Source organism: Sipha flava, unplaced genomic scaffold (genome assembly GCF_003268045.1).
Source record: "Sipha flava isolate LNK unplaced genomic scaffold, YSA_version1 237_pilon_pilon, whole genome shotgun sequence".
Classification (NCBI taxonomy): Eukaryota; Metazoa; Arthropoda; class Insecta; order Hemiptera; family Aphididae; genus Sipha; species Sipha flava.
Window position 1 is genome coordinate 240,167 of NW_020272879.1, and position 25,769 is coordinate 265,935.

General features: G+C 29.8%; 4 protein-coding genes across 4 annotated transcripts; 2 read left to right on the plus strand and 2 right to left on the minus strand.

Annotated features, from left to right (window-relative positions):
* Positions 1-534: 534 nt before the first annotated feature.
* LOC112683903 (DNA repair protein RAD51 homolog 3-like) lies at positions 535-16,685 on the minus strand. Its single transcript, XM_025555099.1, has 9 exons — positions 16,597-16,685; positions 5,444-5,551; positions 5,131-5,237; positions 4,142-4,266; positions 3,949-4,055; positions 3,283-3,470; positions 3,043-3,171; positions 1,854-2,045; positions 535-673 (listed from the first exon to the last, which is right to left on the minus strand). Exons 2-9 carry the CDS (start codon positions 5,541-5,543, stop codon positions 629-631), a joined length of 993 nt encoding a protein of 330 aa, XP_025410884.1. The 5' UTR covers positions 5,544-5,551; positions 16,597-16,685; the 3' UTR covers positions 535-628.
* On the plus strand, positions 5,856-11,999 carry LOC112683901 (transforming growth factor-beta-induced protein ig-h3). Its single transcript, XM_025555097.1, has 12 exons — positions 5,856-5,983; positions 7,211-7,318; positions 7,425-7,492; positions 7,582-7,727; positions 7,801-7,971; positions 8,362-8,493; positions 8,555-8,726; positions 9,741-9,956; positions 10,194-10,331; positions 10,538-10,844; positions 11,310-11,595; positions 11,686-11,999. Exons 1-12 carry the CDS (start codon positions 5,889-5,891, stop codon positions 11,770-11,772), a joined length of 1,926 nt encoding a protein of 641 aa, XP_025410882.1. The 5' UTR covers positions 5,856-5,888; the 3' UTR covers positions 11,773-11,999.
* Positions 16,686-16,870: 185 nt separating the features above from the next.
* Positions 16,871-18,583, plus strand: LOC112683902 (5'-nucleotidase domain-containing protein 1). Its single transcript, XM_025555098.1, has one exon. It carries the CDS (start codon positions 16,889-16,891, stop codon positions 18,191-18,193), a length of 1,305 nt encoding a protein of 434 aa, XP_025410883.1. The 5' UTR covers positions 16,871-16,888; the 3' UTR covers positions 18,194-18,583.
* Positions 18,584-19,082: 499 nt separating this feature from the next.
* LOC112683935 (acetyl-CoA acetyltransferase, cytosolic) lies at positions 19,083-25,528 on the minus strand. The gene is made up of 9 exons (XM_025555185.1): positions 25,326-25,528; positions 21,465-21,586; positions 21,267-21,379; positions 20,930-21,129; positions 20,371-20,600; positions 20,121-20,306; positions 19,805-19,967; positions 19,277-19,442; positions 19,083-19,212 (listed from the first exon to the last, which is right to left on the minus strand). The coding sequence occupies exons 1-8, from the start codon at positions 25,369-25,371 to the stop codon at positions 19,321-19,323; spliced, it is 1,182 nt and encodes a 393-aa protein (XP_025410970.1). The 5' UTR covers positions 25,372-25,528; the 3' UTR covers positions 19,083-19,212; positions 19,277-19,320.
* Between the last annotated feature and the right edge of the window lie 241 nt (positions 25,529-25,769).

Here is a 25,769-nt window from a genome sequence, read left to right on the forward strand (position 1 = left end):
TTCGACCACTGAATATATAGACAGCCTATTATACACCAACAGGCTATAATACACTGGCAGGCTTACGCGTTATTAGTGTTACCGTCGACTTTTCGCGAAACATATGGGTCACGTAGTAACACAGTGAGTATGCTTACAAAGTACTCGTACGCGAGCACAAATCAATATATCATCGCGGTTAATACACACGGACACTTATTATAAGCGGTTTTTTTTCTTTATTATTATTATTTTTAAGCTCGCCTTCCGTCGTCGTTCGGAAGCCTTTTTCCGAGACACATGAATGGCGCACAAATAATAATAATAGGTGCCGGGTGACACCATTGTATATTGTACACCACCGCTACGTAGCGTATAAATGTGCATGCATGCGAAGAGACGAACGAACGCTACTTTCTAAGTATATACATAAACACATTTTTTTTTTTAATAATCCAAGTCGTTAAACTAAGTACACGTCTTTTGATCATTTTTTCCGATTTTATTTTGTATTTTCCTTTATTTGTAATTCATATTATTATTTATCGTATATTTATATGTATCTGTGTACACCCATAATGTTATACTATTTATACATAATGTAAATGGAATGGTTATTATTGTTTTTAATTCCCCAGCATTCCTCTTTTTACTGTTGCTCCGTACGCATATCGCGCACTCCTTCCGATGAAATCTGTAAAACAAAACAAAAAATACTTTTAGACCGATAGCGATCAAATCCAAACAAATGTACTTCAATAATTGTGTTCAATGCAAAACCTGCATTGAAATGCTACCCATAATATGTTTGAACTATAATATAATTAGTATAAATGTTTAGACGTCGCAATAGCTAGCGGTAAAACGTATATTTCATACGTGTCACGATGTAATTAATTCATAAATTCAAACCGATTAGATGTGCACGAAACAATGTAGAAAATTCACAAGAATTAATCGCAACGAAAATAATAAACGTCTAAATACATTATAATCTTAAAACTTTTGAGTCCTGATCTAATATATACAACAGTTCAAAATAAATTTAATAATTTATACAAGGAAATTCGATTTTAATTCAGCAGCGCATATTACTGTTTAAACGATTGTTTTGACAAATTGACAATATTTATAATTCATGTATACATACAATTGTTCATAATAACCTTAATCATTTATGAACGGAAACTCGATTTCAACTCACCAGCGTATATTATTATTCATATAATTTTGTCAAATTGACAATATTTATATTAAACATGCACACATATGACTCTGTTGGTAGTATAAGTTTTATTATAGCCTCGAATTATCTTAAAACACTCGAATTGCTTCAAATTGTAAGAACCCTGAACTTTCATCGTCCAGCACTTTAGAAATAAAGTATGCGTATCAAATCACATAACTGTGAATTCCACGAGTGATAGCTGTAATTTTTCAGTGAGTTAAGTTTCACGCCAGAGTTGCATATATATATACGTTATATATATAATGTATAATATACATGTGTGTATGTGTATATTATTTAATCATTCGAGATTATTGAACGGTCAGGTGCAAGCGATTTGACTAAACTAGAAAACAAATTAACAAACGTACGCACAATGACTATTGGAATTCGAGAACTATGAAATGATAATAGGTCACAAATATATGTATTTACTCGTAACCGTTATACAGCGATCAAATTAATCAAGAACAAAATATCGTTTTTACCTTTGACGAGGAAAAAAATAAATAATCAGCTAACTGTGCGCAACAATATGTTGTCTTCCAAATTTATTGTTTAAATTAATCGGTAGTAATAAATTATGTACGTTGAATGCTGCGTGTATGAAAATATTAATCATTGCAGTATAATATAATATACTCACCGCGAATTGAGCGGCAGAACGGCTGTGCTCCACGCTTTTCTTCAATAAAGCCGTATACCCATTTGAACTGTTTGGAATTTTGCTCAACAAAAGTCTGTACTGAACGCGATGAGCAAATGTTTCCCCTAATGCCGAGGAAATTTCTGTACCCTTTTCGTGCACTACAGTAGTCAGGTCATTCGTTAGTACTACCTATTATGACAGACTAATTAGTCAAAGAATATACCAAAGCAATATAAATATATACGGTTATCAAAATGATTATACATTTTTCAAAATGAAATAAAAGTAATATGAATTTCTTATACAAGATCACACCTACACGTTAGTGGGCGCACCCACTACCAAAATATAACAAAAGATAACAATGGTCGAGTCAATAATTAATATAATTACAGATCGAAAACAAGTACAGAAATCAGTATGCTCACTACAGCGATACTGAACATATTCATGAAAATGGAACCTGCAGTAGGTCCAAAACTTACTATCGAAGAAAGGATCCGATAAAAAAAATATTATTATTAAAAGATTAAACCTATTCATTTCTACATTATAATACTTTAAAATAGTAAACCTAAAAATTCCTAAAATATATTCATTAAAACCGGCCAGTAAAAAAAAATTAATACACAAGTTTAAAGTTATGAAAAGAAAAGGAAGATCATTTAAGTTTATATGTAAGTACTTATAGTATGTAAATATTTATAACAGTTAATATTACAGGTCTACATAAAATATTTAGTCTATGAACACTCATAATTATGATTAGCCTAAAAAAAATATATAAGCCAATTAAACTCATTAAACAATCCCGTAAAAATATCTGAAGGATTTTTTAAGGTCTCGAATAAAGCATTCCATTTTCAAGAAGTACATTCAATTTCTGTAAAAACAATTAACCCTGATATTTAATCACATGTAAATAAACTTCAGTTCGCATTTCAGCAACAAAAATATAAGATTAAAACGCATACGAGTATGTAAACATCTTAAAATGAACGGACTAAACTGAACAATATTGTCCAATAACCATTTTTTTCTCTACGTCAAAATTAAAGCTTTTATGTACACATATGTATGTATACATGTTTATTTTTTTAGATCTACTATCATAATTAAAATCGAGAAATTGCAGTGGGTTTAATGGTGAAAATTAAAACATAACAATAACTACGTCATCACTTACAGCTAGATTATGTTCAGAGGCGATCGATTGTAATAAATCAAGAGCACTGTGAACGAGCATGTTCTTTCTCGTCGAATTTTCTATTGTGTACAGTGGCATGACAAAACTGTCCACCACGATTAATTTTACCTGAAACGACAAGATAAAACACGTCAACACTAGCGACTTATAATAACAATAACAATAATAAAATAAATTGTATACGAAAATTATGATTGTTCGTTATAATAAATAATATACGTTTGGATGCTGTTCGAGTATTGTATACAAAGTGTGCAGCTGGTTTAGGTCATTCATTTGAACCCTGTGTATTTTACTCAGCATGCTAGCGGCAGTCAAACTCTTTAGCAATTCGCTGTTGGCTCCTTTGAAATCGTTGGGTCCCGACAACACTTTAGACACATGGTCAAGGAAACCGTCAATCATTTCTGAAAACAAACGAGCCACTTGATAACATCAAGTCTACAAATAAGATACGTCGATAAACATAGCAAGACTAAAATGTGTTTGCACAATGCGAATTTAGTATTTTTATTGTACCTGTGTATAATGCGTGTATAATTGCATAAACGAAATATACATTTACACGAAAAGTTAAAAAGATTTATAAAATATTTATCTTTTATGTTTTGTATTGATTACTTATTCTAGATCAAAATAAGACTTTAAATTAAAATGTATTAGGTATACAAAGCTCGACAAATATAATGAAACAAAATAATTTTATTCCATGTCGAATCTTATTCAAGTATTTACCATGAGCAATCTCTGTCCGAAAATTCGAACGAATCAATAAACCTATACACATACATATTATAAGTTCATATTTTAATTAAAATAATACTAAAATAACAGTTATTAAATCTAAGTATATATAAAAGAATAATTTATTCGTAAAGTACGTACCTGTTAATCGGAGTTGTGAAAAATTTGAATTGGTGTCCACATAAATGGCTTCGGACTGTAAGCCTTCGAAACATATAGGTATTTGAACAGAAACACAGAGTTGCATACTAAAAATTATTATGACAGATCAAATTAAAATAGAATACAGTTTATTGGAAGTGAAAATTAATTGGGACTATAAAAATATACCTACCACAGTTGACTTTTTCCTGATCCTGGAGCTCCAGACAGTTCCGTTATTCGTCCAAGTTGAACGCCACCGTTTAAAAGCTCGTCTATAGCCTTGCAGAAAGTAGCTATACAATCACATTCTTCTTCCTTTAATAGTTAATTATTTTAATACATAAAATGTATGATTTATTGTTATATTATAATTTATAACTAAAAGTAATAAATTAACAATTAATTTCTACAAACATGAGAACCAGGGCCGTCGCCAGAACTATTTTGCTCCAGGCCCAGTCAAGAAAAATGTAATGAAGCCTCCTTAAAGTTCAGATTGATCAAAAATACTCGATGTTACCCATTAAAAATTATTGATATTAATATATGATATTATTTCTAAACTATTTTTCTTTATGAAATATTAATAAATTAACTTAAATTTATATTTAAGCACTATTATGTAAGGCTCGTATAGGCTATATTTTCATTTATTCTAATTTCTAAATAGTTATAACTAAAATTTATTATGGTTGATGCCGAAGTGTCAAAAATGGCATAATTACAAAATTTTATTCAAATGTACGTAAGAATTCGTTATCGCAAGTATCGACGTGACAACATTCAAGTTCTTATGTTCTATGGCTGTTTACAAATTATCTATGAACAAATAAAATATAATTAAATGTGATAACTGGTAATATATCATATTATTGAGAAGTTATTAAAAATGTAATTCATTGTATCATTGCATTTAAATGACCTTAATTTATTGAAGTTTGAAAAACTATATTTACCAATAATTTGGTAAGTATTTTTCTTATTTACTCGTATATTATTGTGATGGTTGAAAGGCTCCAGAATTAATGTGCCCCAGGCCATAAAAAATCCTTTGAACGGCTTTAAAGAGAGCACAATATTATATACGTATATAGGTGTTTGTTTTTATTGAGCTATCCTACATATTTTGTTCTAAACTGGCAATAAACAAATTGTAATTGGTATTCCATTTTCACTTACAAGTAGTTCTGCAGCACACATGGGTTTCGGAACTTTAAGCATATCACGAATATCAGATTCCGATTCCAAATGTTTTCGCAAATATTTTGATTTTTGTTGAGAGTCATCTATAACATTATAACAATTATTTTAAAGTTAGTATACTTTTGATCGTAAAAAAATAATTACATTTAATTCTATCGAATCGTATAATAAATATTTAGAATAAATAATAGTACCCAAATAATATGTTTATAAATTGTAGAGATTGTATTTATACATCTTCGGACGTATTGACGAATAAATAGTATCAAATAAAAATAAAATATCATACCAAGTGAGTCGATCAAATCTTCACAACATTTGTATCCTAGTTTATTCAGCTTGTTGATCATAGGTTTGCTCAAAGGCAATGTCCAAATAGGCCGGTTCATGGTTCACTCTGCGGCGGAAACAATTTAGGTTAATGTAAAATCATGACAAAAGAAGAAATAAATGAAAACAAAACGATCCAAATGCAGTTCAATTGCATACGCACACAGTGACAAGACACGCATTTAATTGTATCACGGATACTACATACTGGAATATGAAGTTTACGGTTGAAAATATAACAATATGGGTCAAAGACGAATCCATTAGGTTTTATTTTTTTTTTTTTTTTAATTACTTTGACAGTTCTCCGGTGGTCAAAATCTCATATATAAAGCCCACCCGCTAGTTTGTAATTACCATAACCAATTTATTATTCAAAAAGTTCACTACACTAATTGTTAACCATGATTATAACTATTGTTTTAACGAGTTTGATGTTGACGTATGATGCGGTTTATGGAAATTATCACAGCAGAAACACTACGCTACACAAATATGGGTAAGCCGTTATTATTACCTAGGCAACAGGTACTTAAACTGACCAATAACCGTATCCTTAATTTTTATGATCTTTAAACAATAATACATAAAACCGACGATTGACATAAGATTTTATGTAATCAAAAACATAAACAATAACCGTATTGTGGGAATCCATCAGAACGTGGTAAAACGTGCAATATTATGATAGTATTCGTTACGTTAAAGCCCATATACAACAATTAATGCAACGTATTCATCGAACGCACAACTGTACATCAATTTTTATCGCGTTACCTACTTTCTAAACAATAAAACTGAACATTTTCTGTCAACGATTTTGTATCATACTAACTGCCCGGTTGAAAACGTGCGGAAAACAAACTTTATCTAAAATTATTTCCGAAACTCGTAATTGGAATATATTCCGTACGCGTGAACGCGTTTCCGGTCGCAGTGCATTTTATACATTAAAAAACGTCTCGGGAACGTTTGAACGAGTGTTAATTCTGCAGTCGCATACGCCTCGCACGTATATTACCGTTATCGTGTGAAATTGACGAAACTGGAATCACAACGATTCGCCCCTAAAACCTTATTGTACATAGCGTACGTAAGACTGGGTTTAGGTAGGGGCCCACGGGGCCTCCACAAGATTCAATTAATAAGAGGCCCTCACGAAATAATTACTTTTTTTTTAATTTTTCTAATAATTTGCAAAAAAATGTTCTATTTTTTTTTAAGTTTGACAAAGGGCGCTATTTGTGTATGATAAGCGAATCACTGGATTGGGATTGGCAATTTTCCACTACTACTACTTAATTATAAATATAATTACTCAACTATAGTGTTGAGTGATGGGTTAGTCATCATAATAGTAATTTGAATTTCAAAAATAAGATTATTTCGTGTGTGTTGTATAAAAAAAAAAAGAAATGACTTTAAAGGTTACTTGTATTTACTTATTAATTGTATTAACATTTTATAAATCTGTATTAATTATGTTCAATAAGCAAAATTGATGTGATAAGAAATTAATAGCACGATGAGGGAATAGCTCATCAGTAATATAATTGAATATTTTAAGTGTTAAAGTATGTAGATCAACTAAAAACTCTTACATTTCAATCTTATGTGGGCTCTTTGGCCCCCACAACCCTAAATCCGACCCTAGGCGTACGAATTGCGAGGGATCGATAGCATACGCGGGCAATACAAAAGTACTACACGCAGTTTCGTTTTCCAGGCCCAACGTGTGCGCGTTCGAGGAGGTGCTGTCCGGCAACGGAGCGTACATGTACAGGGAGCGCAGCCCGCAGGACAACCGCCAGCAGCAGACTTGCGGACGGAACACGTTGAGTTGCTATCCCTACCCCGCCTAAGCCCGTCGACCGCGGTCGTCCTTTTTTTATTTTAACTTATCCATCTGTTTATTTTTTTAATGCCCGTCTCCCGTGTAGGGTTCTGAGGTATGACTGCTGCGAGGGGTTCAAGTCGACGAATAATGGCCGTTCTGGATGCACTGGAGGTAAGTGAACTTAGCATGTTTAAACATTACCGCTGTACAGCATCTAGTAATTCTTGTGTGGATGAACCTGTCAAAAAACGTTTCCATAGTGAAATCGCCAAAGAACGTGTTGGAAACCGCTCAAGAACTTGGCGCCCACACGTTCGTCCAGTACGTCCAACAGAACGGCTTGTACGATTTCTTCACCAAAAGCGGCCCGTACACGTTGTTTGTTCCTACCGACGAAGCTTTTGCGGTAATTTCGTTGACCCTATATTATGGTAATTTTGCGCCGACCATTTCATCAAATTCGTTTATCATACAATCAGAATATGGACAGTACGCTCGGAGCGGCGTTGGAGTCGTACGAATCGGCCCCCGAGATACTTAAATACCACGTGGTACCTCGGAGGATCGTAACATACAACGCATCGGTCGACGAAACGTTCAACACCTTACACAGCGGATCGAAATTGAGGTTTAATAAGTACTCCACCAAAGTAAGCGACATTTCCGAAGCATAAATCGAAATTTGAAATACGTGTACGTTAAGATGTATTATATATATAGTAATGATGTATATAGTGCAAATCACAGGTTGTACATTGAATTAATGGGTTCAAAATGTACATATCGTGCACACGAACAATGTAAACGAACAAATGATTTTTAGAAATGTTATGCATACAATTATAGAAATGTATTCATTATTTACGTATTTCAATACTTCATGATGTATCTAAAATGTTTAAAATTATTATATAAATTTTATTTCAAACATTTTAACCAACATTAATGTGTATCGCAACGGTAATGTTATAAATTATTCAATGATCTAAACTAGTATTTTTTTTGAAGAACACTAATACAAATTTGATTACATTTTACAGATAGAAACAATAAATTGTGTTACCTTAATGCGAAAGAATCGCATCGCACAAAACGGAGTGGTGCATTTGATAAACACCGTACTAAACCCTTACAGTTATACAAATCGAAATTTAGTACAGATTATCAATCAGGTCTAAGAAAATTTAATATTTTTCACTATTGATAGTACGAATTATAATATTGATATTGCAGAACAAAGAATTGACGATATTTTCAAAAATGATTGAAATGTCACGTATGCATCAGAGCCTAAAAGAAACGTTCCAGTCACTTACGGTTATGGTTCCGACCGATATCGCATTACAACAACTTCTTCCACAAAGCCAACTTCGAAGGATACTAAACGATGAATCACTTAGCAAAGGTATTTTATTTTGTTTTATTTTATTTTATTATACGGGCTAGGCTCTTTTTGAAAATAACATTTGAGGTAACAATTTGTACAATAATTTAAAGAAGAGTAATAATAATAATAATGAAAATAATGAAAATGTGGTTAAGTTATTAACAAATCGTCAAAGGCAGGATCTTCATTGGCAATCGACATTAGACGCCTTAAGGGTTCATTAGCCATATAGTTGGTGGTAGAGAACGGAACATAGAAGGAGGCTGGAGATCGGGATGAATAAGATGGGACTTTAAAACAGATTAAGGAAAGCAGGATAGGTGAATCGATATCATTGTTTAATAGACCTGCAAGGAATTTAATGCCAGTGATACGTCGACGCTCAGCTAAAGAAATCAAGCCAAGGTTTGAAGCTACTAGCGTATAATTGTGAGGGGTACACGGAATATTTAGTTTTAGGCTAGCATAACGAAGAAATCTGCGTTAGACATTCTCAAGTTGTCTTGACTTATCAGCAGTATGAGGGTCCCAAATTATAGCCCCATACTCCAAAATGGGGTGCACAAGTGCACAAAAAAGTGCTTTTAACGATAAATTTAGATTAAAGTCTTTTGTAAATCGCATGATAAAACCATGACAAAACCACCAAAGGTATGAACGAGTAATAAAAATAATAGTAATCGATTTTGTCAATGTATAAAAATCATAGCATATTAAACGAAATATTCATAATTATATCACTTAACATTCAAAATGGAAGTTATTTTATTACAACACAAAATAATTGAGTACTTCAAAATCTATAAACCCATATGGCGAGGTGTCAAAAAAAATTCAGTTTTACACCTTATTGCATACAAATATTTATTTTTCAATTTGGTATTGTATAATTAAACGATAATCATTATAAAATAGTATTCTACAATAAATTACGAAAACATTCAAATTATTTATTAATAATAATAAAAAAAAAATACATAATATGATCCATAATTTTTATTTATTATTATTATTTTATCTGACATCACACAGCATTTGTCTTAAAACACCTGCTGCCAACACCTGTTTGTCCGAGTGCAGTTACTGCAGATCTATACGTCAAAAGTCTAGCGAACAAACATTATGTCAAGTTTGGTTGTGATGGGATAAACTCGATAACGGTACAGGGACATTGTATCGGTAACGATTTGAAATTTTCGGCGAACGGGATCCTGTATCAAATAAATTTCGCTCTAAGCACCGAGGAAGGTAAACAGTTGGAATATATTACATAAAACAGCGTATTATTCCATGTACTTAATATAATAAAAGCAAATTAAGTAATTATAATAACAGAACAATATTTTTATCGTTTACAACAAATATGTTATTGAAAATAAAATTTACCATCATGCCATACTGTAACAACATAAACGTTTCATCAAGATTGTATTGTGTTATAGATGCCTGTTATTAGATATTTTATGGATGTTATTTTTTTTTCAGGGAGATCGATGTTGCAAATAATGCAACATTTAGGACTAAGCGAATTCGTTCGGATCATAAATATCGCTGGACTTACGCAAACATTTGAAAATGTCAATGCACTAACCGCTTTTGTACCGACCAACAAAGCTATAAAATGTGAGTTGTAATTTATACGTACTGAGTGTCTAAAAATATTGAAAACCATTTCATAAACATTTTTTTTTTTAAATCCCATTATACTATGTATCACATACGAAACCCATGTATAAGATTGATGACAACCGGTCGTTACCCAATAATGCGATATACATTTATAATTGACAAAACGTGTTTTTTTTTCTTTTTCTGTACGTACACTATAGGCATGAATACCATGGAACTTTATCACATCCAATCCGATTCGAGTGTCGCTAGGTCGTTTGTGAACTTCCACGTGGGAAAAGAGTTAATAACAGCCGAAAATATTTACGACGGTAAAGTCGTCGAGAGCTTAATCCGCGGGAAACGACTACATCTTCAGTGTGTCCAGAACGAATTTGGAGTCGAAGGACGCCGACTCGATTTTCAAACACCAGTCGGCTACAACGGGGTCGTCCACGTGGTAGACGAAGTACTTTATCCTCCGGTAGTATGCGTCGAAGACCTCGTAAAGGGAAACAACAGTTTCAGGTAATCCTCCTTGCCGTCACAACTGTCGAGGTCACATACCACCTCCTCAAAATCGCTATCTCGTACGCAAAATCTCAGTGTACACTTAATGTACACACAGAATTGTAGTACAATTGCATTCTAATTGAGAAAATTTACGCACTTGGTCGGGGAGGCACGGAATTTGTGTATGTACTATGCATGATGCACTTGTTTATTTGAATCGTTACATATTGAGCGCAACCGACGGATACACATATCATAGATATTGTATCCATCATTTGTACATAATAGTCTTGCAAGACTGGTCATATTATTTATTGTCTTAATGGCATGTACTTCGTACACAAGAATAATAAAAGCGATAATACGTAAAGGAATGGGTATATCTAATTCAAATTTGTATAATATATGAAATGGGCAAAACAGTTTTTATATTTAAAGAGGAGTGAATAAAATTTTTTTAAGATAGGCTATTTTACGCAGTTTGTACACGCGAGCGATGAACTTGTTGGGTGTCACACCTCGGACGTCGTTTGAGTTTTACGGCAGCCAAAACACGTTCTTCATACCAACGGACTACGCGTTTGAGAAACTCGGAGATATCGAGTTGAATAGGATATTCAATAATCCATCACATCTGCAAAAAATCTTGAACAACCATCAAGTCAATCGGATCCTACCAACGAAATTGTTCAAAGAACGTTGGCAGTATGAAATACAAACCAAAAATGAAATCGTTCGCATCGTGAACAGGGGCAACAAGTTCACGGTACAATACAAATAAACGCTTTTTAAGAATTTGGTTCTTTCTTTTTGATCTTCTGGAAATTATTCACTGTAACTATAATCTTTATTCTAGGTCAACAACGCAGAAATAGTCGAAACCGACATAATGACGACCAATGGACTGGTTCACATAGTTGACGATTTAATATTTCCTTCGTGAAACCGACGGAGTATCGAATAGACGAAGACCAACGATATTACACTCATAACAATTTTAGTTTATGTTTATTAACAAAAGTATATTAAACAATTAATAGTGATAACATACAACAGTGTCAATTTTTTTTAGTAACATAAATGTCTACATTGTACTGTCATAACAAATTTACGTTTTAGTACATTGATAATATATATTTAACAAAATTATTCTGTATAAGTCAAAAAGAGTTTTTTGAGTAAATAAATAACAACATAATAAATACATGTGTACACGTTTTTGCGAAAAATTACAAATACTCGTATGTATATAGAAAAGAAATAAATCAGTTTCTAACAAAATATTTTATATACTCGTATAAGTCGGTGAACGTACTAAGGATTGATTTTGAGTGAGATTATTTAATTGTCGTGTTCACACTTAGAAAATAGTACATCACTATTACTGTTTAATATAGCAAATGCGGGTGAAGCGATATAAGATGATTTATGCATCTTACTCTTTACATTTCATTAATGTGTGATTCGAATTAAACGTCCACGACCTCATGACAAATCGTTTAAAATAACAAGACAAAGGAAAATATTTTTATATACTTCAAATTTCTAGTAGTAACAATGGGAAGTATTATAAAACAATATGTTGTGAATTATGATACTTTCAGTTTTTCTAATCATTATACATACAAATAAGACGTATAGTAAATATCACATCAAATATCTAAATAATGATTTTTAATTTAAATTAGATATCATGGAAATATAAATACTATAGAACAACGTTATCATAGAAAGGCATATTAAACATAGACTAATTTTAATTATGCTCCGTCATATTCTAATAGAAAGTAGATTAGTATCTAAGATACTTTACATTGTACTAATTTTTATTATGTGAATGTTATAGATTCTCAGTGAAGCGATAGATTTTACAATGATCTTTTTTTCTATTTAACTTTCGGATACTAGAATAACATCAAATAATGAATAGGTGTACGAACTCCTAACCTAACCGGATGTCAAACAAGCGCTATTTTCGCGTTCATATCACTTCTCTTTAAATATTAAATAATAGTTTTAGACTTAAATGTTTAATGAAAGCTCATTCGTATGCAATATACTATCGTAACTAATTTAAAAACATAAAAATCAGAGCTTTTATTACTTAAATAATTAAAATCTTGAGTAATGAGAATTTTAAGATAAAACATTCAATATGTATAAGTATACTACTATTCTGCGCTTTGCTAAGGTTTAGAGATAGATTTATAAAAACGATATCTTAATACTAACCATAAAATACGAATGTAAACAACATCATTTTTAGTACAATTGATTTTCCAATCTTGAATTAAGACATAAGAAGATCCGACTTATTGACCGGTGTATTTTAATTATATGTAAGCTTTTTTCTAGATATTTCATACAAATTTGAAGTACTTCAACACGTAATTCGAGTTTTATTTAATTTCATTTGGAGATCTTGAAAATTATCCCAGCAGTCTAAACGACCAGCATTACATTAATGAACCAATATTTTTTCAAAATTGAAAGTCATAACGTACAAGTTAAAATTTGTAATTTAAAAAAAAAATCGATTTTTAAAAGCATATTTCATTAGTGTTTGGTGCGCAATTTCCATATACAATTTTGTTACATTCACAGCCCTAGTCATAATCCCTGCCTTAGAACTCGGTTGACCGGTGCCTTTCGAAAACTGTAGTAACAGCACATACACTTTAGACTTTCACCGTAGACACGTCTATGATAGTGATATACGGTTATAGTTCTGAAGTCACTATAGTTTTGGATAGGTCTCAACTCGCAATAAATAATATTTCATCTTTTCAATTATATCAACAACGCGTGTTTCGAATCGTGTACAATTAGAAAAACGCTATGAAATAAATAACAGATAAACACCAACACTGGCGTACTAAAAAAAAAGATTTTTAGGTTCGAACCTCAGCCCAGGGCCAAAGAAAAATAAATTACGAAGTGATATTATGACGAGTAGTGTTCTTGTTTTGATGTAGTTAATACCTACCCGGTAGTGCTCTGCATGGTCCGTTCTTTTAAGGACCAGACCGGACTACAAATTTTACCAGAGAACCGAAGTCGGACCGGACCACACTTAAACGTTAATCAAAGACCAAAATTGGACCGAACCGACGGCTTCATATTATTTTTAATCCGGACCGGATCAATAATTAAATAACATTTAATAAAGTAGACCGTAGTCCGGACTGTCAGTCCGATCTTAAAACATTTTGGACACTAAGCACCTTTCCGTAAGGTTCAGTCTGTATTAGCCCAGACCGTACCATATGATGCGTTTAGTATTACACTGGACCGGACTACCCGACTTGATAAATAAATATATACCTAAAGTTGTAGTTTTCGTTTTATTTGTTTACATAACAATACCTGTACACAATATTTGTATTTAGATTTTAAGTACCATTATTGGGTTCCGCGTCGTTTGATCCGTTAAATAACATCCGGCGACAAATGATCCACGACATTTGGTCCGATGGAAACATATCCTGTGTCAAAAATATCCAGGGGAAAAATATCCGATAATTTTTCATTATTAACAAATTTGTTTAAAATAGTTACTTAAATAATTAATATAAATGTTTTTTACTTCAAAAAGTGATATTATGTACGTTTAAATTTGTTTCAAATAAAATTAGTATGATATCGTTAAGTCTTAGATTATAAGAATAATACAGACAGACAAAATATAATATAATATAATAATATTATTTCGAAGAAACTTGGATTGAGCGTACAGTTCGTAGAAGAAGAAAAAATCCAATGTTTCCCTTAGGAATGTGGAACTATTACAATTATGTATATATGGATTTCCCTCGGACTACTAATAACGCTGTTGAAGGTTGTCATCATGCTTTTAATACAAGTTTAGGATCTAACCATACCACGGTATGGAAATTTATCAACTTCTCGAAGAAAGAACAAGGGCTGCAAGAGGCAAAAATCGAGAAAATTAATTTTGGTGAGATTAATCCTGCAAAAAAACGTAAGTATAACAACCTTGACAAACATTTAAAAAAATGTTGTACAAAATTATATTATATAAATTAAATTATTTTATATTATTTTAATTTTTAATTTTATAGTTTAAAGACTTATAGAGATATTTATATTCTGAATTATATATAATATTTTACCTAAAAATAACATGTTTTAGTTTAAAAAATGTTCGATTATAAGACTATATTATTTGTTTGAATTGTTCATATTTCGCATAACAATAAAAAAAAAAATGATCGGATATTTTTGCCCCGGATATTTTTGATACAGGATATGTTTTCACCGGACCAAATGTTGCAGATCATTTATCTTCGGATATCGTTTACCGGATCAAATGGCAGGTCACCTCATAATTGGAACCGGCTGGACTAATTTTCATTTACTTTTTTTGAAACCGGACCGGACTGAAAATAATGCATTTGATCTGAGGACTGAACCGAACTACTCCTAAAAATTATTGAACCGGACCAAATCGATGATTCAATAATTTTTGTATATTAGGACCGTACTAGACCGGACCGGATTGATTAAGACCGGACCATGGAGAGCAATAGTGGGTACCAATATACCCGAATTTACCGGTAGCAAACGTTTTCGGGTAGTAACTAACCCAATATCCAAAATGTTCTGGTAAAAATATTGATACACGTAAATGGTCAAGTCCTAGCTGCTAGGAGATAATTACATAATTATACAATTATACGATTAAGAAATATTTCCTTTTTTATTATAATTTAATAAAATTACGGTTTAAAAATAATATGTTTAGTATTTTGTGCGAGTGTTATTATGAATATTATAGTTTAATAATTAGTTTATTCAAGTATTATGTTGAATACCATATTAAAAGCTATTTTAAAGCCTATATTAAAGCATTGCAGGTAACGGCTATAGAGACATTAATCGTTACCTTGTATGTGTACAGTTACGCAGATAATAAGTAAAAACAATGCAAATTATCCAAACGTATTCAACGTGAAAACGTAAAAGTTTAGCTATGCTCTCAATCAACAAAAATAGGTTATTTAATTATCCCTGATGAGGTGCTGGTTTAACTATCAAATAAAGAAAATTAAAATTTCTGTGATAAAAGTGCAATATATATTAAACTGTCATGGGTTGAGAGGAAAATTTTATTTGACTGGTTATTTTAACTATAAATACCTTTAGATGTTAGTAGTTATAAAGAGGAAGTTTTTAGATCGTATTATTTTTAAATAACCCCTTCCTCCTGCCCGAACAAATTTAAATTCACGCCACTAAAAGCCGTAAATCAGTAATCATCGAAAGGTAAATTATAAATAACTCGTAAGTTTATAAATCTATAGAGGTATAACAGGTGAATTGTAGAGCTGTTGTTACCTGTTGCATTTTTCATTATCAATAAGCTATTATCTCTCTTTTAATATAATATCATTATGATAATGTTATTATTACGCCGCGGCGGTCGTGAACTGTTTCATCGGACAACGAATATTATTTCGATTTAACCAAAGAGTGGCGATGCCATCCGTACAGATCATCGGTAACAATTAGACGGACGTATTACGATCAACTCGAACGTCGCTAAAGAAAAAAATTAAAAAACATTGATAATACGATGTTATCAATGGAACACCGATCAGTTGAAATGCGTGTCGGACAATTGAGGGGCGACAAGGACGACTTCAAATGTTCTGCGATCGCGAATCACATCAAGGTGATTATTATTATTATTATTATTATTATTATTATTTTTATTATTATTATTATAATAGTAGAGAGTACTCACTTGTTTTTAGATTACAATCGACGTCTACTATCCAGAGTTTGGGTGAAAACTGTCCGGGAAATGTGATTTGAAAGTTGTTTGTTAACAACCGTTAAAATTATAACGTGCGGAGAAAAGACGAACGCGCACCGTGAGCAGACGCGCGGTGCGGATTATTGTTTTTCAGGTTAAGAAAAAAGGCGCGTTATACTACCGGAATCGAAGACTCGTTATCTGCGACCGGACGAGTACGATATACAGGACCGGAAAAAAACATATTAGTAAATTACACCTGATTAATAGTAAATAATCAATGCCTACCATGGCAGGGGAAACGTTCGCTTTTGCCGACTACGATTGCGTGGGTTTCGATTTGGACAATACGTTGTGCGAATACCGCATAAAGCCGATGGTGCAGATGATCTACGACGTTCTGGCCGAATACCTGATAAGCAGGCACGACTACGCGGCGGACCATCTGCGGCGGCCGATCGATTTCGAGTTCTGTCAAAGAGGCCTAGTGCTGGACGTGGAACGGGGGAACGTATTGAAAATCGACGGTAATGGCCGCGTGCTGAGAGCGACCCACGGCACGCGGTTCATGTCCGACCACGAGATTGTGACCGCGTACGGCCCAACCAGAACGTGGTCAATAGCAGAGGTGTTCGCGCGAAACTTTCTGGACACGTGGAACGGACCGATGTCCGAACGGATTAGACCTCTGTTGGACTTCTTCGACATCTCCGTGTCGCTAGTATTCGGACGTTGCGTGGACGGTATCGACGATGCCGCCGGGCAAAGCCCATCCGGCGGATACAACGTCTGGCCGGACGTGCACAAAGGCTTACTAAACATGTACACCAGGGACAACTTTTCATCGGACATCGGAGAGTTTTTCCCTAATATCAAGTCCACGCCGTCGTTGTACTACAACCGGTGTCCAGAATACGTCATCGACTGGCTCAAGGAGTTAAAGCGGAACTCCAAAGTGTTCCTCGTGTCCGGGTCTCATGTGGATTACGCCAATTTCTCAGCCGTACAATCGCTGGGCACCAACTGGAAGGAACTGTTTGACATTGCCGTGTTCTATGCTAGAAAGCCCGGATTTTTCTCTTCCGACCGACCATTCTACAGTACCGACTCTCTAATGTCCAAAGAATGTGATATCGTTGAAGACATTCATCTCGGTAACATCTATAGTCAAGGTAACTGGAATCAATTGTATAACCTGTTCAAAAAAGAAACCGGCAAATCTAACCCAAAGTGCTTGTATGTGGGTGATAATGTACTGCAAGACATTGTTGCTCCCTCCAAGTTCTGTGGTATAGATACAATAGCTGTGATTGAAGAAATGAAATTGGATTGTAACAATATCGACCTTAATCCAGATATTGATATATTACGACCAAACAAATGGAGTTCTTATTTTGTCGACTCTGAAAAGAATGATGTGTCAATTTGGAGTTCTTTTATTACACATGGAAAACTTTGTGTTCCTTCAATAAAATGTTTAGCAAAATTACCTGTTATTCACCAGTTCACAACCTTTAGTAAAAATAAATATTTTAATGGATTTTATCCTTGTATACCAAACAGCTTATACAAAATATTAAAGTAATGAATTTAATAATTTTTTATAACGTTACGCTTCTTGTTAACTATATTTTTAGAACAAATTACTCTATTCTGATCTGTATTGGTCTGATCTTGTGATCGCCGAGAGCTATTGAATATTATCATTATTGGGTTGCCAAAAGATAAAACAAGGAAAAGAAAATAATATCATATTGTACGTGTAGGTATAAAACAATTTAACTATGAAAAGATTATGAAAAAATGGTTGTCTTATTAACTTTTTTAGTTAAAATTATATGAAATTTTCTGTTATATTCAATAGGGCTAACTAAAAATTACTACCAAAGGCCTAGGCAAATACTATTTCTGGTATTCTAATGTACATGAATCTACTAACAAATTTTTGAAATAAAATTTATAAATACTCATTTTATTATGTGAATTTTTTTTTTTTAAAGAATTAAAATGTATAACTATCTGTAAAACTAGATAACTTCATAATTGAATACAGTTATGAATGACTGGAAATTACATGGTTGTAGGAGAATGCAAAATACTATTTGTATAAAAACCAATTTTTATTATTATTGGCACATTTGATGTATTTGATTTATTATGAACAATACTATTATAACTTTAATTATAATTATTAACAAACATTACACTGGTAAAATAATATATATAAAATATATTAGAAAATTATCATACAGTTAATTTTCTATGGAAATTCCATTTACAATTTGCTCTAATAAAATCATAATTAAAATTAGAATACAAATTTAAAAAAAAAATGTTCCATAAATCTATAATTGACATAAATAAATATGGCATTTATAATAATTTAAAATAAAATAACTAAACAATAATAAATACTGTAATAAATAACTCATAACGTAATCCCATAGCCCAGTCTACAAACAATTATAAAAATAATAAGTCAATTTCAATAAGAATTCATAAAAAATAAATAATTATCCTTTCAGTTTTCAGCAGAGTTCATTTTCTTTAAATAAGTATGCAGTTAACCATGATGTAATATTTTCCATAGGAAATATTTAGCACCTACAATAAACAATATTAATAATATATTATTAAGAAAAATGTATTGGATTAAAATTTTACTTACAATCTAAATAAATTTCTTTCGTGCAGAAAACTTCAAGTGTTGATTTATAATACTGTCTCTACAGCAATAGCAATACCCATACCTCCACCAACACATAAAGATGCTACACCTCGTTTTTTACCAGTCCTCAACAAGGAGTGTACCAATGTGACCAAAACTCTGGCACCTAAATTAAACCAGGTCACATAATTAAATACAAGTGCACTAAATAAATTTAATCATTGAAATAAAAAATGATTACAAATTAACAAAATAGATTGCCATGTATTCATATTAATACTTTTTGTTGTCTTTAATGACCAAAAGTAAACAAATAATCATGCATAAAATTAATTCAAATTGTATGATAATTATAAGCTATATTAATTGAAATATTCCAAAAGCTTTCCAATCTTTAAATTTTAAATAGTTATTTTTCTCAACCAAAAAGTACAAACATTAGCTTTTATGATTTAGGTATAAATAATAATTGTATACACTTGAGCAAAGATCAATAATACTCATATAATCACAAAACAACAACTATACCAGATGCTCCAATGGGATGACCCAGTGCTATAGCTCCTCCGTAAATATTCACTTTATTAGTATCTAATCCCAAATCACGTAGTACAGCTATTGATTGAGCAGCAAATGCTTCATTTAACTCGAAAATATCTACACTGTCTAGTGTCCAACCAGCTTTTTCAATCTAAAATTGAGTAAATTATTAAAAATTAAATATTTATAAGATATGTTAAGTATATGACATGTAGAACACTGCAGGTTTTAACAATGACTTTATACTTAAATGTTGTTTCAAAATAACATTTTTAAGAATCTAATGAAATTGTTTTTCACCTACAGTTTGGAATACGGCAGGAATTGGTCCAGTACCCATTATTTTTGGATCAACTCCACACTCAGCATGAGATACAATTTTAGCCATAGGAGTACAACCTCGTTTTTTACATTCTTCACTGCTCATTAATAAAACTACAGCAGCACCATCATTTAAGCCAGACGCATTTCCAGCCGTAACAACACCATTCTAATTACAAGCAGAATAAATTTGAATTAGTATTAAAATAATAATAGAAATAATTTTTTCTTACTGTTTTAAAAACCGGTTTTAATGCAGATAGTGATTCTAAAGTAGTATCATGTTTTGGATATTCATCTACATCAAATAAAATGGTATTCCGTCGTATTTTTACTTCCACTGGTGTTATTTCTTCTTTGAATATTCCATTTTTTTGTGCTTCGGCAGCCCGTTTCTGAGATTCTAGAGCATATTTGTCTTGTTCTTCTCTCGAAATTTCATACTTTTCAGCAATATTTTCAGCTATAACATTTTTTTTTAATAAACAATTAAAACAAAATCATACACAGTTCAAAGAATAATTCATATATTTAAAGAAGAAGTTTTGTTGGGATAGACATTAAATCAATTTCATACATTTATTTTAAAAGTTTGACTAATTATTCAAAATTATTCTTCTATTTACTACAAAAAATCTAATAAGAGCCTTGGGGCATGTAACTATCAAAAAATGCATTATAGCCTTGATAAATACAAACAAATAGATAATGTTCTTCAATTATTTCAATATAAATAGTTAATATTTATAATAAAAGAATATACACAAAAATGTTTTAATCAAAATGTCATACCTGTGATTCCCATGTGTATATTATTGAATGCATCAATCAATCCATCACATAACATTGTGTCCATCAAATCGGTGTTACCCATTCTAATTCCATTTCGTAAATTGGCAACATGCGGAGCATTGCTCATACTTTCTTGACCTCCTGCAATGACAATTGAAGAATCTCCACATTTTATTGCCTGGTATCCAAGAACCACAGCCCTAAGAGACAATCACCTATCGTTTTTCATATAATTTATATAATTTTTATCCTACATAACTTACTTGTTGATCAATATATTATATTATAGATTACATTAATGTATAATATTTAAATTAAAATTTCAATTTCAACTTACTTCAGTCCAGATCCACATAACATATTGATAATATAAGAAGGTACTGTAAATGGAATTCCAGCATTTACCGAAGCTTGTCTGGCAGGATTTTGACCTTGTCCAGCGGTAAGAGCCTAAGGTATATTAAAATAAATAAAACTTATGCTTACATAAACCATATATTTACTAAATATGCACGATAAAAATTTTTTGGTATACCTGTCCTAAAATAACTTCAGATACTTCATTTGTATTAACATTAGCTCTTTTCAATACTTCTGAAATCACTATACAGCCCATTTGATGAGCTTTTAAAGATGACAATGAACCACTGAATGAACCTATAATTATTATCAAATTTAAATGAATATTATGATTTTAATTAATTAAGAAATTTTAATTTATATTTTATAGATGACAAATTAAGATAAGCACAATATGATCCAGTGCTTTAAAAAATTATCAAATCATTCTAATTAAATTAAATATGAGCTCAATCTATTCTTCTAGTTATTCTCTAAGAAACATAAAAATAGAAGAATTTAGGAAGATAATCTAACTATATTTTTATTTTTAGGAAAATTATTTATTTCAAGTTGAACAATTTCTAGTAATAAGTCTTTACTAAAATTATAAAAATGAAAATATAAAAATATAAATTATTAAAAATTTACTATAAAACTTGAAAATTAATCCAATTTCAAAGCCGTATTTAAAACCAGATAAGTGATATTTCTTTCTACTTTCATTATCTTATAAGTACATAGATACTTGGTTAAAGCATTGGTATATCAGTATATGATATATTATTAAGTATTAATTATATATTTATAAGAAACAACTACATAACCATAATAAAACTCAAAACCCATAGTACTTATCAATAAAATGTACAACCTGCGAATAAATTATTAAAAAATATCATTAGCTTAAGTATATTAGATATATTATTATAATTATTATAAAATAGCAGAGTTAATAGTATAACGAAATTTATAGAAAAAATTAGAAACACAAGCATTAAATAATTATTTTAATTTTCAACTATTTCATTATTTAGTAATTTATTGATCATAAACATTGTTAAATAAAAATTAATTACAATGATAAATTCCTGTGAATACAAATATTTTACGCAATTTATAAATATATTAAGATAAATAAACAATCATTGCATACAATTGGATATTAATTTTATTAAAAAAAAAAAAAAAAAACTAAAAATAATTTATCATCAATAGGTTCTTAATTGAGTTAATATAAAATAATAATATATTTTTTGTTATGTAATACATATAGTAGAAAATATTGATCATATAGATTTTATGATAGATTGAAATAAAATATAAAAGTAGTTCATTTCAACAATTTGATTCTTCATATTTTTTTTGTTTAAATTATTAGTTATTACTGTCTGAGGTTAAATTAGTTACATAATATAATTTTTATCTTCCTAAAGTACTAAAATATAGGAACTTAAAAATGGATTGATTAGATTTTAATATTTTCATTACATAATAAGTAATAAATTTGCATAAATAAGCAATTAAATTTATTAGACAGTATATATTTAATAAGAAAAATAAAATAATAAAATTACCGGAAGAAAAGTATTATATAACTTTTTTTTAACTTTATCTGTAGGTTCACTAAGGGGTCATAAAAATAAGTGAATCAATTAAATACAAATTAAGTTTGCCAAATTTCACAATAAAAATATTGTTGATTCATTCTGTTTTATAAAGACCCTAATGTATTGGGCTGTATTGTCATACATATGTTACACTAGGTCAATATTTTTAATTTTACCATTTTAATTACATGTTTAAAAACATACATGTTAAGTGAAATATGTTAAATTTTATAATTTTAACTGTTTCATATCCAGAAAAAAAGTCTTGAATTTAAAAATTAGTCTTAATAATGTTTTATAGACTTGTCTATCTGACTTTATAGAATTGTCTAAATCCATTAAGTAAATTTAATCATTTTAAAATGAATAGATTATAAACTCAATTGAAACATTTCAAACAAATTATATTATTATTTTATTTCAAGTAAATCTGATATTTTTAATCAATTATTGAAACGTCTTTTTAGTTCAAAATTATATCACAAGCAATCATAATTAACTCCAGATGTAAAATCTTTATTAGTGTAGATAGATTATTTATATATATAAATTATAACTTTATAACACAAAAAGAGTTTTTAATTTTTAAATTTATTTTATGTACAGTCACATTTTTGCTAAGTGCAAATTTTAATAATGCTAGATTAAAATAGCTACTGTTCTAGAAATCACATATGTGACATATTAGTTACAATTTTAGAAACAGATAGTTTATATATTACATTTTTATAAATGAAAATAATATAGTTGGATAAGATTTTATAAAACTAATTCTCAAACAATATAAGCTAACATAGGTTCACAATAAAAACATATGTTTTTCCTTTATTAAAATGTATGATTGCGTAAAATAATCAATTAAAATAAATAATCTAAATTATAAATTACATTAAAAATTTAAAGACTTTGAACTAACAACAAAAATGCATAGCCTTAACAAAATATATATTTTCTCAATTAACATAATTTATAGACGGTACTTATTTATTTTCATTCACATTCATTTGTATTATTTTTTTTTATTCTCAACTGATTTAAAATTGTATTTTATAATCAATTTCAAGTAATAAATACCTGTTTTAAAAAATTATTTGTTTTTACCAGTATAAATTGACTTTGTCTTAATAATGTTTAACATAGCATATCTGCTTTCAAAAGTACTAAATTTGAGTTGTTAGCTTTAATATTAGAATAAATTGACCTGTTACTGGACTCATTTACGACCAAAGTATAAAAAAACTAAAAACATTTTTATTGTGTAAAATTTCACCACTAAAAATTTAATTTAATTTGTTTGGTTAACTCAGTATGTTTTTGTTTTTTTTTTTGGTCTTCCAAATCAAATAGAATAATAGTTGTATTAAAAAATATATATATAAATCTAATCTAAAAAAATCATTGAAATTAATGTTTTGTACATCTAATTTTGACTGTAAATGGATTAAAGGGAAAAGTGCCTTCTTGTAAGTTTTTAAATATTTTCATTTTAAGTAAGTTATGATTATATAAAATATTATAATTTAAAAAACTCTTAATTTTTTTTTTTTAAATAAAAACATTGTTAAAATACAAGGAGAAAACATAAACTATGTTATTCATTAAAAGTTCAATAATTGATTAAATAATAATATTTGTATGTAAAATTAGAGTTTGCAAAAATTAATATTTACCGTACCTAGTTAATAATAAATTATATATAGTAATTTATAAGTATACAGAGAAAAATAATCAATTATTTTTTAAAAAAAATATGGTAAATTTTAATGTCATTAGGTACTCAAAATATGAAAAAAAAAAATAATTATTTCTATCTTCAAGGTATAATTAACAATATATATGTATTTCTGTTGAGAATATATTTTTAAAATATCATAGACATGTAAAGCATTTTTTTACTTATTTTTATAAATACTTTACACTATATATAAACTCATACAATGATTATAATGGAAGTAAATTAAAAAAAAAAAAATAGATAAAAATGAACATTTATATTACAAGTTTGTAAAAATAACCAGTTTATTTTAATACACAAAATTATTATTTTCAACAATTAAAATAATTAACAATAAATTTGAAATATTTTAATTCAAAATAAACGTTAAACATTGTGATTAAGTATGTAAATAATAAATAAAGAGATTAAGTATCATTTAAAACAAACCAATTATTTAAAATTAATGTTATCTTGATCATTAGCATTATTTTTTATAATTATTTTAATGTAGACTCTTAGTTATTTTTTTTAGGAAATTTAAAAATTTGGAACAAAAAATAATGTAATAAAAATCATATCAACTATAATGTATATTATTTTATAGTTTACAGATCAAGAGAAAGTGTACAAGGGTTGTCCTAAAAAAAATCAAACAGATTCTAGGTAATATTTATTCATTTTTTTTAAATAATCTAATAGAAATTGGGTGCAATGTAGATTTGGTACTTACCTATAGGTGTACGGACTGCAGATACAATATACACTTCATTGGCCATGATGAAAGGATTTAAAAATATAAAAATATAAAAATTATAGGTACCTAAGCGGCCAAGCAGAGTACAAGACTATTTGAATCGAACTGAAATATAGTGGTATTTATAGAAAGAAAATAATGATAACAAATGAATTACACTTAATTACAGTGTGTGAATAACAGTTGTTGCACTAGAATAATTAACAAATTATAAAATTAAAATTTATAAATAACACATACTGTAAAGGTATTTTAAAAAAAGATATGCACTACGATCGAAATGCCATGATAACACACACGTCATCAGTGATAACAGGGAATTCCGATTATGATAAATGATAACGAATCAGCCGTCAAGAAAAAAATGTAATTGTAAATATTTTTTTTTGACATTGGTTCGCAAGTGATATTTTGAAGAAA

Excerpts from the sequence above, each read along its gene's own strand:
- LOC112683903 (XM_025555099.1), bottom strand. The coding sequence starts at position 5,543 with ATGAACCGGCCTATTTGGACATTGCCTTTGAGCAAACCTATGATCAAC. Across the intron at positions 5,238-5,443 it reads AGATTTGATCGACTCACTTG|ATGACTCTCAACAAAAATCA; the intron begins GTATGATATTTT and ends ATAATGTTATAG. Across the intron at positions 674-1,853 it reads GTTCTGCCGCTCAATTCGCG|ATTTCATCGGAAGGAGTGCG; the intron begins GTGAGTATATTA and ends TTTGTTTTACAG.
- LOC112683901 (XM_025555097.1), top strand. The coding sequence starts at position 5,889 with ATGATTATAACTATTGTTTTAACGAGTTTGATGTTGACGTATGATGCG. Across the intron at positions 5,984-7,210 it reads ACTACGCTACACAAATATGG|GCCCAACGTGTGCGCGTTCG; the intron begins GTAAGCCGTTAT and ends TTCGTTTTCCAG. Across the intron at positions 8,727-9,740 it reads CGATGAATCACTTAGCAAAG|CATTTGTCTTAAAACACCTG; the intron begins GTATTTTATTTT and ends GACATCACACAG.
- LOC112683902 (XM_025555098.1), top strand. The coding sequence starts at position 16,889 with ATGCCTACCATGGCAGGGGAAACGTTCGCTTTTGCCGACTACGATTGC.
- LOC112683935 (XM_025555185.1), bottom strand. The coding sequence starts at position 25,371 with ATGGCCAATGAAGTGTATATTGTATCTGCAGTCCGTACACCTATAG. Across the intron at positions 20,601-20,929 it reads TATACACATGGGAATCACAG|CTGAAAATATTGCTGAAAAG; the intron begins GTATGACATTTT and ends AAAATGTTATAG. Across the intron at positions 19,968-20,120 it reads TTCCTGCCGTATTCCAAACT|ATTGAAAAAGCTGGTTGGAC; the intron begins GTAGGTGAAAAA and ends ACTCAATTTTAG.